Source organism: Saccostrea echinata, unplaced genomic scaffold, assembly GCF_033153115.1.
Source record: "Saccostrea echinata isolate AGI-Se365-2 ecotype Australia unplaced genomic scaffold, CSIRO_AGI_Sech_v1 ptg000001l, whole genome shotgun sequence".
In the NCBI taxonomy this organism is placed as follows: Eukaryota; Metazoa; Mollusca; class Bivalvia; order Ostreida; family Ostreidae; genus Saccostrea; species Saccostrea echinata.
Window position 1 is genome coordinate 25,293,235 of NW_026889750.1, and position 15,597 is coordinate 25,308,831.

The 15,597-nt window shown below is 33.0% G+C and overlaps 2 protein-coding genes across 2 annotated transcripts; both read left to right on the forward strand.

Moving 5' to 3' along the window:
* The first annotated feature begins 152 nt into the window (after positions 1-152).
* Positions 153-1,736, forward strand: LOC133205247 (uncharacterized). The gene is made up of 2 exons (XM_061341051.1): positions 153-225; positions 951-1,736. Exon 2 carries the CDS (start codon positions 952-954, stop codon positions 1,612-1,614), a length of 663 nt encoding a protein of 220 aa, XP_061197035.1. The 5' UTR covers positions 153-225; position 951; the 3' UTR covers positions 1,615-1,736.
* Positions 1,737-6,759: 5,023 nt separating this feature from the next.
* Positions 6,760-14,906, forward strand: LOC133205339 (sodium/hydrogen exchanger 9B2-like). The gene is made up of 10 exons (XM_061341167.1): positions 6,760-6,967; positions 10,895-11,362; positions 11,486-11,576; positions 11,700-11,882; positions 12,032-12,207; positions 12,295-12,401; positions 13,549-13,713; positions 13,807-13,915; positions 14,168-14,304; positions 14,565-14,906. The coding sequence occupies exons 1-10, from the start codon at positions 6,943-6,945 to the stop codon at positions 14,841-14,843; spliced, it is 1,740 nt and encodes a 579-aa protein (XP_061197151.1). The 5' UTR covers positions 6,760-6,942; the 3' UTR covers positions 14,844-14,906.
* The last annotated feature ends 691 nt before the right edge of the window (positions 14,907-15,597 follow it).

The window sequence follows — 15,597 nt, forward strand, 5'->3', positions numbered from 1 at the left end:
CAAATTCATTGTTTTAAAATTAGTTAAATCGATACTATAGAATTCTCAATATAGAGAACGGTTAAACGATAATTTATCAAAATGTGACCCTTTTTATTAAAGTCTTCAAATGTTCTGATTTGTCTTTATACTTTTATTAAAATTAGTAGGAGTGATAATTGCCGTCGTTGCCTGTGGGTTGACTTTGATTGTTGGTGGCACCCTTGGGATTGTCTATTATAGACGGTAAAATTTTCAAACCTTTATTTCATCCTGGCTATGCCTTACATTGATATACTGAATACTTTGATTTCTCATTTTTTTTCTCCAATCGTAATGAATTTAATAGATACCCAAGGTATACAGTATAACCTGGGTTGGGGCAGTTTACGCTTTTTTAACCGAGAAGCGGTTATACCAGTATAACTTGGGTAGCTATAAAAATCATTCCTTATAATTTAATTTTCTATCATTTAATGTAGAAAATAAGACAATTTCACCTTCATAAATGCCTTTAAATTGTACATATAAATGAAACGTCAAGCGGATTGATACTTTTTTGACGTAAGTCATTGTGACATAGGCATCACAAGTTACTGTACGTGTACATGAATTAGCGTATTCAAAATTTAGCGCAATCGCTGGGTATGGAGTTGTTGGCGTAATCATGAATTAGCGCTACACATATACGTGCCGTGTATTGTCTTTATAAAATATAAATGATTTCTTAGCGGAATTCATGAATTAGCGCATCGTTGTCCACGCCAAAGCCGCTAAAATATGAAGCCAGCTTTTTTAAGTACACATACAGTATTCGGTATAAACTAATTTTTTATCCAAACAAATGACGCGTTACAACCAAAATTAAATTCTTCGTAATTAAATGTTTTCCTTGTTTTCATCAAAATTATATTTGAAACTTAACAAGCATCACGAAACAAATCTAGCACAAATCTACATGATTTATGTAGGATGCAGAGAAAGAAAAAACAGCAGAACTCACCCACTGTAGTAACTGTGTATGATTACAGTGATGAAACATTAATTTTTGAATCATATTCTTCCAATGAAACAAATGTAAAGAAACTGAAGTCTGGGGAAATACCTCAAGACTCTGGTACAGAAAGCGGAAGAAGAACGCAGGAAAAGCGTAATATTATTGAAACAACGAGATCAGAGACAGAGTATGATCATCTCCATCAGAAGAATGGACCCAGTACATCAGCAGCAGATAACATGTACAGTAGGATGGAAGACAATCAACACGGACCACAAAGTTTGTCGGACGACACTTACGACCATACGTTTGGTATGGAAAGTAAATGTACATCGTCTCAGATAAATCATAGTGTGAATGATTTCTATGATCAGGCTCATGTGTCGGAAAAAATGACGTCAACAACAGACGACTTTTACACTCACGTGACAGGAGATCAAATCGCATCACGGAACATTTTGCTAGATTACACATATGACCGAACAGTGGAGATTGAAAGTACATGTAGATATGGGACATCTCTTGGAGATAACAATATAAATAATATTTACGATCAAGCACAAATACTGACTGAAACTCTGGATTCGCCTAAAAATAATTATCAAGATCCTGAAACTTTCTATGACCAAGCAACGTGACTTAAACTGTAATTAGTCTGAAAATCGATGTTAACTTCTCATTTTCACTGACACTGTAATTTGCAATTTAAGTCATGTAAGATAATTTCAATAAATACCTGTTATACGTCGGAGAACTTTTTGAGAACTATTGGATGTTACTTTAGTGTATCTTTTCAACCATTGTTATTATAATCTTTTATTATGAAATTCACAATAAACATTATAAACATCTTTTACTTGTATTCTCCTTTAACAAAGTAGGAAAGCTCATAAGAGTCCGCAAGATCGTAGGTTTACTCGAAGAACATAATGGGATAGTTCATGTTTGATGTCAAACATTGAGCTCTAGACCGCTTGAATGAAGGATCTGTTTGAAAAGTTTCCAAACTAAAATTCTGCATGGTGCACCTATCTTTCCCTTGAGAGTTTCAACTCAGAGTTACGTTCAGACGAGCTTCAGTTACGAGTTTAATTGCATTGTTGGTCTTTGAGTTTTGGTTAAGTTTATCCATTTGAGTTCTAATTATTTCTTGTGGTAGATCTCTTAGAAAACATATATACTCCAAAGCAAGGAAGTATGAGGTAGTCATGTCAAAGACAGTTAGAATAACACAAATATTAGTTGTATAATTGGTATGTTTGCAATTTTGAAATACAACGAACCATACCTATTCTTTCTTTTACATGCAAAAATATATTCAAGTTATAACTTTGCTCTCATGAGTTTTAGATTTCCTAAAGCCTAAAAATTTGTCCTATTGAGACTTCAGAGATTTTTTCTTCAAATCCAAATAATCATAATTTACTGATTGAAAATCTTTGAAAAACATCCTCCAGAAATCAATATCGTGACAAATTCTGCGTTTAATTAGTGACCTTGAGCTTGACAATGTTTGCCAAAACGACAAATTCTTTCATATCGTCTCAATAACTTCATCTTTTCTCTTTTAAAAAATTTTAAGCACACCAACAATGAGGAGTGCTGTATCTGCATCATAAATCAACGATCATAAAAAAATTCACCAAAGTCTAACAATTCAACAAAACTATGTTTGTCATTATTTTTCTCAAAAATAATTTCAAGAAGCTACACAATAAATGTTCAATTCCAGCCAAATTTAACTTCAAAATCAAGAGCAATTTTTCTCCAGCCCAAGTAACTGCACAACAATTTTCGAAAGTATTTTACAACCATCAATGCAATATTACTTACACATTGATTATAAAGGAAATTTTTCTTTTCACCTAAAGATCATGTATGTCAATATCCATTGACTGACATTGATCCATATTTCATCTATCTGTCACGGAAATCATATACGGGCTTTAACTCTCGAATAATTGGTAGGAATGGATTCAATTATGTTTTGTCAAAGACCTACAGATGTGTCTTGACCTTGATTTAATGTCAAATCCCAGGGTCAAGGTCAACGGACAGTGACGTACTGAAATCACGGATATCTCCTCAGGTCACCAACTTCCTGTCCCTGGATTGTAATACACTTTATTCCTTCTGTTCTACTAACCATTACATTAGATATGATGTACTAATATTTTGATTCAAGGACATTTCTGGTTCATTAAAATTACATTGTTAGACCTTTAAAAATTGGTTCCTATAAAATCTATACTTAAAAAAGTCAGACATTTCCAGTGTTTTACTGAGCAGTCATAAAAAAGGGTGAGATATTGGACCTGTCGATGAGATATTGGACCGCTAACGTCACACTGTGGGCGGGATCAAAATCTTAATTGCATTCGTCGATGTTCGACAGTGACGGAATAGACCGAGTTTATCCGCAGTGCGGATAAAGAAAAATTACATCATGGAAGCCAGCACAAGATTCATGGATAGCAAAAAATAAAAGGTATATAAATAAAACATTTGTATCATTTACTGCGTTCTCGGGCAAAATGCGTTTTGTCGACCCGTCGAACCAAACTGTTTGATTCTTGGATCCGACAAATGAATATTCCCCTCGAACCCAGTCAATAAATGTATAATGATATTTGGCATTGGTTGAAAAATTCTGTGTATTTTACATTTATAATACTAGCAAGACGTTTGTCCTTGACTTAACTTTTATTATCCCCTCGCAACAAAGTTGTAGGGGATGTAGTAACACCCTTGTGTGTGGGGTTGGGGAGGGGGAGGGGGGTGAGTGCGTAACAGAAGTTACGCAAGTAATAATTTATGTCGGGGTCGATGTGCTCTTTTGCGTTAACATATTCTATTCTTTTTTATCTAAGTTTTTAGTTGTAGTTTGGTTTGAAATATTTTTCATTCAAAATATCTAACTGATTAAATAATTCTTGATAACACTGCTCATTACACTTTTGCTGAGTGATTCTTAAGTTAAAATTCTTCACAATTTTTTACAATACCTTAGCTCCCTTTGCTTTTAAAAGTTACTCTATTTGTATGCCTGTATTACTTAAGGTTATTTCTTTAAATATCAGTTCTGGTTTCAATTCAAAATTTAGAAATAAAGATCAAGTTTGAAAATTTTATATTATCTTATTTCTGAAAAGAACTTCTTCGGGGAAAGGGTGGGAAGTTGTACTTAGAAAAAAGCATAATACTCTGTTCGCTAATTTTCTAGAAATATGTTTCATCTTGATATGTATACATGTACGCGTACATGTATATTGCAGGCTGTACCATTCAATTGTTCTCAACATTGCAAGACTTAATTTTTACACGTATCTTTATTTTCTGAAGTCAAGAGCATCAGGCAGGTTAAGGATCAATTTTTCCATGGTGCAAAACTAAGGTTGACAGCTAGCCAGCTATATTTAAATTTTGTGCAAATTGATTTACATCTGAATTTGTTGGAAATCATTACCCTGTGTCATTACCCGCGTTTTAACAACAACAGTTAGCAGAAGAAACAACCATATTACTGATGCAAAATATTGATGTGTTTACTTCCCTATACGGACATGTCCGTGTAACCTTTTTTACTGGTTCTCTATACTAATGGAATCAGTCTATTTGTCTTATAGGAAAGGGGTGACACAATCATTTCGCGCCAAATGTCACCAGAAAATCAGTCTCGCGCCTTTTCCTTGGAATGTTCTATTGAATTGGTGTGATAACTTCCAAGGAATTAAATAAAGTTTGTTCTTTTAACCTGATTCAAGCTTTAAAATTGTTATTTATCTTATTAAAAAATGATAGCATCGAACATGGGTAACACTGAAAGTATTAAAACCATGAATTTGCTAAGTTTTCCGTCTCATTGTATTTCCCGGTTTACCACGTACAATATAAGTGGACTAATTCAATAAGTTTTAACTATCTTAAACAAAACTTAATTCAACAAGTGATGTTGGGAACGAAGATAGAAGTCACATCATTTGCTTTATAAAGATTTAAAACAATTAGAGTGGAAGAGACAAACATTTCTTAATAGAACTGGCCAAATCTACACGATAATTCCGATACTCTCTCGCCTTTTACATGTATTTGTCTACACTTACGATGTCGTGATGCATGTGTTAACACTTTCTGCATGTTCGTCATAACAAAAACCAACTTCTTGTAAATAATTTCTGTTTATATTTCTCTAGATTTAAAGCATTATTTTGATTTAAAGTGACACCGTGACGGAAAAACGCGAAAATCGACAAAAGTAGAATTTATGCATGACACATGCAAATTTTGTTCAGTTCTTGAAAGTATTAGGTCTCAGAAAATTACAGGTTTCAGAACCTAAAAAATCTATTTTAATGGAGAAACATAAAAGTAAAAAAAATCCTTGTAAAACTCAACACAAAAATATTGCTTCACTTCTTCCTCTTTATTATACGCATGCGCGGAAAGTTGAAGAATTTACCATGGTTTCAATTCCATAGATATAAATGTCGGATGACCGAGAATTTTAATATAATCTTCAAAAAAGATGATCAGAACTTATTTCTCACTTCTGCTTGTTCCAATTTAATGTTGTTTACAAGTTTTACGCTAAAAATAAAGGACGCGTGACCTTGACATTGTAGACATTGACGATAAAACCAAAGCGATAGATACAATTTGTTTTTCCGGCACTTACATTTTGCTCCTTTTTTTCTTGCTTTACAGTGCAGTTGAGTTGCCAGACCTTCACTATATTCATATTTTACATAAATCTTTTGTTTTGTGATACAACTTTCATAAAAGAAACTTGATTTTGACTCATTATGTAACTTTAAAGTTTTTCATTCCAAGACAATGAATAAATATTTTGTCTTCAGACAGACAGTATATCTTTAAATAATGTCAACCATGATAATCTTCAGTCAACATTTGGTTAACATTTCAGGTGTTTTGCCATGCATCTAATACACATACATGTATGTCTTCAAAATACTGAAATTAAATTTATTTGTAAAATTTAAAGTACGTACACGCTACAATTCAGACTCCATAAACATATTTATTTCTTTAAATAAATTATTCCAGTTGGTATTATACGTAATTATCAATCTTATTTTCTGCTGTCTTTCGACATTCAGTTTCTGATCTTCTGTGCAGTCGAAATTATTTCATGTAAATTTTACACAGCCACAGATTCCCAGCATAAATTAATTACATTAATTTGTTTTCCTTATTTACTTTATCATTATTTAAAACCATTTAAAAGACTTTCTTTCAAATGTTATCCACATGCATGGACTGTATATTCCATTTGTATTCCTGTTGTTTGAGATACATACAATAGATATGTTAACATATAAATTTTGTTCAAATTCCATTCTTCTGATGAGTTGCAACATGTTAAACATTAAAAAAAAAACCATGATGTTTTGTACAAAACCTTCAAAATGTACGGTAATGAAATATTTCGACCCCCCCCCCCCACAAAATTGGACAAAAACGTTTATTACTTATCATGCTTATACGTTCTATAGATATTGATTGCTTTAGTCAGGCAAGATTTTTGAAAAGCTATTACTTTTAGAGAGATTTAGTTTTTTAGTTGCTTTGTGTTTTGCGCGCGCCTCCAGCTAACGTCATAAGGCCGTGAAACAAGCTGTCTCATTACTTACGATGGTGATGTATGCTTGAGACCTCTTAATTTTATGTCTACGGTTGTCTTCGGACTTGTATTGTCGGACGTTCTAGTGTTTTGATACACAGGATAACTATCAAGATAGGTATGCAATTTTTTCCCCCACAGAAAATGATAAAGCATTATTAAAGGGCATGATTCGTCACATCTGCTTAAAATTATTAATAAATTCATAGTGCATTACTTTTATTTACCATAGTAATTTCATTTTACATTTAATTCTGAATGTATAATTTTATATTTTATACAGTAAAAACCAATCGTCTCGTGATCTGGAGATACTTCTGTAAATATGTCAACGAACGACCCCCCTCCAGGTAAGTCCATTAATTAATTTATCAATCTACTTCATCATTTTATTAGCTGTTTTAGAACAATTTTCAAATTTGAAAAAAAAAATCCGAATCGAGATACCGTATTTTCACCACCAACACCCCCCCCCCCTCCCAAAAAAGTCGATTTTAGTGTGCATATGTCTCTAACCTTTGGTGTATAATGTAACTAGTGGCGTTTTCATTTTATTTCAAGAATTTACGTTTTAAGCTTGTTAAGACATAAAAGAAAACTATCCTAGATCATATATTATGTTGCTTGTTTCCTTCACAGGAACACGAGACTTTATGACCACATCAAACCCAGACCTTTTAATTAATTGTCACTCATTGTGAAATGGTTTTAATGCTAAAGTGAAGAAGGCAATTCGTTGTCAGAATAGAGAGTCAACAAATGCAGTTTCTTTTTTTTTTTTAATCAAGAAATTAATTTCAACAGTTAATTTCAACAGAAAATTTTATTTTATATAATTCATTTGTTTTTGTTTCAAAGTAGAGAGGTATACCAGCCAAATGATCCTTGATAACTTCCTGTTTCTTTCTGTCCGTTATCGCACATTTTATGGACCCGAAAATAGCATTTTACACAAAAATACATTGTATAGTGCACAATGCTTCACAAATGGACGATAAAATGTGAATAATGTACAATACGTCATTAAAACTCTAAACTATATGTAAAAACTGACCAATGTGTCCGGCCATTGTTTTATACCTGACTGGAAACAATTGGACCTTAATTATGACGAACCACACCTGTCATATCTGGGACAGAAGTGATGGAACTAATTGACAAGTAGACGTCACAGGACTGTTATTTCTTAATTCTGACATATTCTCTCTTGTTAGTACCAAATATGTATATAGCCATCTGTCTTTGTCCTTTCAAATCCAATTGATGGAATGGTATTTAATATTTCGTTTATGATTATCATGTGAAGTAATAAATATACATTTTTAAACAACTCAGGTTTTTCTAACAATGATGAATCTAATTTTGCAATGAGAGCTTCTTTTTTGTATTCTTTGCTCAGCATATTCTAGATGTCTCGGTGCCCTATCGTCATTGCATTGTAAGCAACCTGACTGACCACAATTTTGGACCAGAATTGATGTGCAACTTTTGAACAATCATATAATAACCCGATTCATATCAAAACACATGACTGTACATGTATGTGTGTTATAGATAATTAAACCGTCCTCATAATTAGGTAAACCTCTAGCACGATATTCTTTAATTCAAAATAATTTGCAGAAAAAATCCACAGTATTCCTTTTTTTGATGGGGAAGGGAGGGGGCGATATCTAATATGAATGTATAAATTAACTGAATTCTTGTTGTAACACTCCATTTGATTGGCTGCAATAATTAGCGTTATCATAAACAGTGGATATCAGTCATATCAAGATTTGTGAAGTTGCAATGGTTTTTACATGAAAATGATGATATAAAAAAGTAAAATATAAGTGATAGCTATGTAAAACGTGATGAAAAGAATCTCCAATGGTTTGTGGTTGGATATGATTTTTATCCATTGAGTTCTGTCTTTTCTATTTTCGAGCCAAGGGATAGCAAACACACAACTCGTTGGATAGAAAATTAAAATCATATCCAACCACAAACCATTGGAGACCTTTTATATATATATCTTATAACCTGTGTTGCCTACGTCACGAACTTCGAAACCGTTCAACCCGCTTGACGTTGCATTTGAATTTGGTACAATTTGAAGTCAATTTTGAGAAATTGTTTTCTTCTTTACACTACATAATAGAAAATTAAATTAAATTATAAGCCTAGGAATGAATTTAATAGCTACCCAAGTTATAAACTTACATTTAATCTGGGTTGAAACAGTTTACCCATTTTTATAAAACTTTTCGTAGTACACACATTAATTTCTCGAACTTCATTATACCTGTCAACATTTCTTGACTTCGGACTACTGATTTACTGGAGGAGCACTTTCTATATAGGTCACAACACGAACATATCTTAGATAATTGTTTTAGAAGTGATTTATTCGTTCGTGCTGCATGACTATATTCTTTTTAGAAATAAATGCTTAATTTCCCCTTTACTTTTTCCCATGATGCATGCGCATTCTTTTTTTTATTTTATTCTCACCAATTTGCTTTAATTTATTCAATTATTTATTTGTGAAATTTCTTCTTCTTTTTTAACTTTATTCTTTGTGTTCATTACTAACGAGGAAATGGAGCTGTTTTTATGTCAGGGCATGTCGCATACACTTGTTAAGTTTATTTGCCCGTGTTAAATTGTCAAACACGTGCATCCTCGGGACATGCTCGTGTGTGTATTATACATCAATTAATTTAGAGTAATTAAGAAAACTTTCTTTAAAAACAGGGAAATATAAACAGCAAAAGTTTTAATGATAACTGTTTTTTTTTTCTCAGAGACGATGTTTTTTTTTTTTTTTTTTTTTTTTTTTTAATATATAATTTTTTGGTATCCAAGTTAATAGACATGCAAATGTATGTCAACAAGTACAGGAAAAGTTGGGATGTAGCTACATTGTATTAACATGCAGGGGGGTGATCTTGCCGGTGGATTTTCAGAGTTTTCAAATTTTTATAGGAATGTAAGGAAAAGATAACTTTCGGTCCCTCTATAGAAAACACGGACCACCCCACGCCACCCCACCCCCGAAATCATGGAACCCCCGGTAAAATGGTAGGGACTAAGGAGAGTCATTGTAAAATGTCCTACCCTCACCTCACCTCAAACCCCAAAGGTATAGGTTTTTCGGATGTGGAAAATTTATTTACGATTTCTTAAGTGGTATGGACACACACCCCTTCCCCTAAAAAAAACTCATGCTTATACATAAAAAAAAAACTTCATTTAAAAAAAAACTAAGATTCCATCATACTATAAAATAAGTATGAAACTATTAAAAATTGTTTCTACGCCTACATGTATATGCATCTGGAAAATCACTTCAACTCTAAATTTATTTTCATTTAATTTGAAAAGATTAATGATTTTAATGTGTATGACGATCTTTAATGTCTCCATAATGTTTAGATACAAAGCTAGTTTTGTAGTTCTTTGCGTAAGATTTTTCACTCAGCTATCGCTTTAATTAAAATTTAATTAGGGGGCAACAGAATAGAGATAACGTCATGTTTTTAAGTTGAATAGACATCTTTGTTAGAATTTCAGACATTAACATCCTAAGAACAAAAAAAGGACAACATTTATTTACACTTAAATATTATGTACTACTCTTCCAGCAAGATACTTAAGCAAAACATCATTAAGGTTCAGCACCCATCTGTCCATGATTAAGGTTCACCACCCATCTGTCCATGATTACAATAACGTGAATCATTTTCCAAAAAAAATCTAATTTATATTTTTAAGTGTACGCTTTTGAGCATGACTTTCGGGGTAAAAATGAAGTTTTCGTTTTTTGAAGAAAAAGTAGTATTTTTGTCAAGTTATCTCTTTTATCAGAGGGTCAATTTCAAATTAGCATGACAATGATTTATAAATCCTCTATTTTGATATTCAGTTAACTCATTTAACACGTAAAACTGCGAATTTCATACATACACGTAATGCATATAACATAAGACAGAGAAAAGTTCTCACGTATGTAATAAATATGTATATTGCTAAAAGTCAGTTATAAGCCCGATTGATGGGTGTTAAATATACATGTACTATGCTTGTTTTTATAATGAATGTAAAATTTACGCTCATACACCTGTCACTATATCAGAAACTTACTTATATACAGAGGGTCGATGACTCTTAATTCAAGTATGCACGGATGTCAAAACTGTACTTAGATTCTTACATTTAATCTTGTGGATTTTGTACTGTACTTTTAAAATACGAATAATTATGTTTCAGCTTTATTCTAACTTCTTTTTTAGAATACACAGAAATAATTGACAGTTTTTCGGAAGTAGAATTACATGATATTAAAACCGAGGATATGGAAGAACATGTCACACAAGATCCCGCTACAGAGAAACAGACAGACAACAACCACACAGAAAATGGACAGGCAGCGGAAAATGCTTCAGTCCCAAAATCGAAAACTTCAAAAAGGGCTGCCCTTAGACAGATGGTTCGACCATGTCTACGGGAGGCAAACCCTCTCCCAGAAAACCCAACAATTGTAGATAAAATCAAAGACATGTTCTTACTTCCCCCACAGGGAATGGTGGGATTCATTTTACAAATCACTATAATCTGTCTACAAATTTGGGGGATTCTGGCCGCCATCACCGGAAGTGAGGCGCTACCTGGGGGAAATTTCTTCTCTCTTATTGTCTTGTTTGTTCTTTGCGTTATATGTGGACGTCTGATTTCATTCGCCAATCTGCCCCCACTATTAGGTAAGATCACAAATTAATTAATTTCTCAAGTCCAAAAACATTTTTCACTAGTGTGTATAGACAAAGAGGGTTATTAAGGTACAATACATTCTACTAAGCTGAGTACATTTAATTTGTTGGTAGGTATGCTGATAGCAGGAGTCTTCCTACGTAACGTACCTGGAATCAAGATTATTGGAGAAAGCATTGACCCAAAATGGTCTGGACAACTAAGGTAACAGTTTTGCTTCAGATTGCTATTGTGAAATTAAAAGAATTCATTTGATCAGTTTCATAAAAACGATTGTACTATGTGATAATGAATACATTTGTAAGCGGATACATTGTTCTGATTCAGAAAGCTAGCTCTGACTGTAATATTACTCCGCGCTGGCCTCGGTTTGGATATTGTCAAACTCCGGAAGTTGTCCTTTGCCGTCCTTCGTCTCGCCTTCATTCCCTGCCTGAGTGAGGCTATAACAGGGGGAATCGTCTCTCATTTCCTGCTCGGATTCCCTTGGGCATGGAGCTTAATGCTGGGGTAAAAAACTTATTGATTGAATTATATTTTTGAAACATTTAAGTAAAAAATGCTTTAATCATAACTAAATGAAATTTATGGTTCCTGTGTGACTTTTGATCAATCAAAAATCACTATTGTAATGGAATATACTTTGGCATCATTTTAAGATGTATCCTAGCAGCTTTGTCTCCTGCTGTTACGGTTCCCTCCCTCGTAAGTCTCCAGGAGCGTCGCTATGGTATTGCTAAGGGTATTCCAACAATGTGCCTGGCCGCTGGAGGATTGGACAATGTTCTCTGTGTGACGGGTTTTGCGGTGTTTGTTGGAATCATATTTTCAGAAGGTAGGTTTTGCTATACGATTTGATCTGCTGGTCTTATCCAGTGAGAAGGAGAGCAAGTGTCTTTTTATATCTTCATATTTTTTACAGGTGACCTGGCTGTGACAATTGTTAAGGGGCCATTAGGTGTTTTACTGGGAATAGGCTATGGCTTTGTAGCTGGAATAATGCTATGGTTTCTTCCAGGAGAAGATTCTGTGAGTAAATATTATTCACTGAGCTGTTTTTCATGTAAAATTATAAATCTTAAATATAAACATCAAACCTTATAAACTTTGAGGGACTGTGAACTTTCTGTTTGTTTAAGGGGAAGAAGGACCTTGAGCTGAAAAAATACCTGTCATTCAATTTTTTTCATATTTTGTATATTTCTTATTAAGTATGTCCCACGTATCTTAAAGCAGTTATATCATTAGGTTTCTTACCTTATTTTAGAGATATTGATTGACAAATACTATGCCCTACAGTATCTATGTAGAGTTTTAGTTTCCATGTTTCCGGGCCCATTACTCTGTCCATAATGGGATTTTTTAAGCAAAGATAAAAATATGTAAGTGGACATGTATCTTTTAAAATATTTCATAGTATGAATAGGGTTTAAAATTCGAAAAAGCAAGTTTCTTCTATCACACTGCATCTGGATAGCGAAAATTACATACTTTTTAAGACAACTTTAACAACAAAAAACGTAATTTACCAAAAATTCTATCATTCAATATTTTTAAATTTACGTTGAAATGTAAGTCCTTCAAATTATTGATTAACTGTAAAAATTTCGAATGGTGAAGCTGACCTCAATATTGCACAGGACATCGTTAAAGAGGACATAAGCATGACAAAAACATGTCATGTTTACATTTCTCGAGTACGGGAAAAACCAACTATGACGTCACATGTAAGCTAAATAAGCGAAAGAAGATATACCTACATAAGATTTCCGTCATCAGCCATGCAAAAATAATTTTTGTATTCCCTGTGTCTCAGAATATTTTATTATATACTGATTAAGACCTGTTTCAACAAAGTAACACCGCCCCTGTAATTCACTGAGTATGATCTTGCTGTACTAACAGATCGTGTATGACGTCACCGACTTGCTGGACGCGCAGTTTAGGGAAACAGAGGAGTGGATCAATCTTTTTCATAATTTGTTAATGTTTACAAGAATTTTAAAACTTTTTATTTTTTCATATAAGATGGTTATTAAAGTTAAAAAAAATGTCAAGAACTGATGCTTTACACGCTTTGCTCTTATATAAACGGAGACTATGACGTAGTTAAACAGTCATGTGACCATGTGTCCTTCTCCTCCTTAAGTGACGACTGTCTTTTTCCTTTCTCCAGACAAATTCATTATTTTATCGGGGGATGCTGTTGTTCGGTTCCGGAATGATTGCTATATTTGGAAGTTCCGCTGTCGGTCTATCCGGAGCCGGACCTTTGGGATGTTTAACTACGGCCACAGTAGCGGCCTACAGATGGCGCCAGGAGAGACAGCCAGGAGAACCCGTATGTTTTAATATTTATTAACTTTTCCCCAGAAGACAATTAACTTAAGTTTGGCATTTTTATAAATAATTTTTACTATTGAATGCATTAAAGGATGAATTAGGAGGGATTATTGCGCTTGCGTGGTTGATTGTACAACACTTCCTGTTTGGGCTTATTGGTGCAGCTGTTGATATTGGCAACATACAACCTAATACTGCAGGTATATCACACATAATGTCATTGGTGTGTTTAAGTTAAGGTCTTATTTTATAAATTTTAAATATTAAAAAAAACTGAAAAATGACGTTAAATACTTTTTTTTATTCCTTGTGCCATCTTTTTAAGCCGCAATTTTAATTTTAAAGAAATATTTTTTAACAATTATCTTTCTGCTGCATTGAAACATACATATGTTTTGTTTATTTTATTATTTATCATATTAAGATGTTAGAATATTTCTTCGAATTTTTAGGCCTGGGCATAGCTACTTTGTTCATTGGTTTGTGTGTTCGTAGTGCCGTGTCTTTCAGCGTAACCTTAGGAACGGGTTTTAATATCAAAGAAAGGATTTTCATTACCTTAACATGGCTCTCCAAGGCCACCGTTCAGGTACCCTTTTGATTCATTTTATCTTTATTCAAGCCTTTATTACTGTTTGTTAATATTTCACTAATGGATATTTAAATCTTAACTATATTTGATAAGAATTTGGAGATATACCTCTGTATTTTATGCTTTATTGATCAGCTTTAATAATTTAATAATAGAATCAGATTCAGACTAATGTGTATGTAAATAGGAATTTTACACTGGACTCTGAAAATGCAAATGTTCCAATGAACCACCATTTCTTATTGACCTTTTTTTAGGCTGCCATTGGTGGTTTAGCCCTGGACAAAGCTTTAGAGGGAGACAATGAAGAAGACATCCGGATGGGTACAGATGTCCTCACCATCGCCGTTCTTGCTATTGTGATATGTGCCCCCGTGGGAGCCACTTGTATGGGTGTGTTGGGACCCAGGTTTTTAGAGCATGGAGACGAAGAAGAAATAAGGGTGGAATGTAGTGGAAGTGCTGCGACATCATCGAATGGCAAATGTCAGAAAGAAATCGAAATAAAAACTGTGTCAGAAACTAAAACACAATGAATCCAAAGACATTGTATGTAAAACTCAGTTGTGCTTATTTTTACATTTAACCCAGTTCATAAATGTTTCATGTGCTTTCCATATATATATATATATATATATATATATATATATATATATATATATATATATATATATATATATATATATATATATATATATAACACCTATGTCATTTATTTTTACATCAGATATAATTTTGCTATTGTTGAAGAGCTCAGTGCATTTTTTATAATTATTTCATGTTGTAAATAAACAAAGTTTACTTTGAAAATCACTTTATTTCAACTGCAATCGATGTGATATATTTATGATTCTGCGAGATAAAGTGATTATGAAAGATACAATACCAGTAATTATTGAAAGAATGTTTAAATGTATCCCGATGAATCCCTTGATCAATGAGGGCAGGAAATAATAGGCAGCTATTCACAAATCTCAAGTTTTTGGAAACATTACTTTGACCCTGGTGTGACAGAAATGAAGTTCAATAGAGATATAATTTACTCTTTCTCTAAACACTTACAGCGACAAAGTGCATTTTTGTCATCTGCATAAAAAAAAAAAAAAAAAAAAAAAAAAAAAAAAAAAAAAAAACACACACACACACACAAGAATCCGACAGCGACGTCAACCCGGGTTTATCATAATATCAACTTGCAAACGAACTATGGTACAATTTTTAAATCAATTATGTCGGGGGAAATATAGAGAAAAATGCATGAAAACTGCAAATTCTCAATTAGGAAAAGAA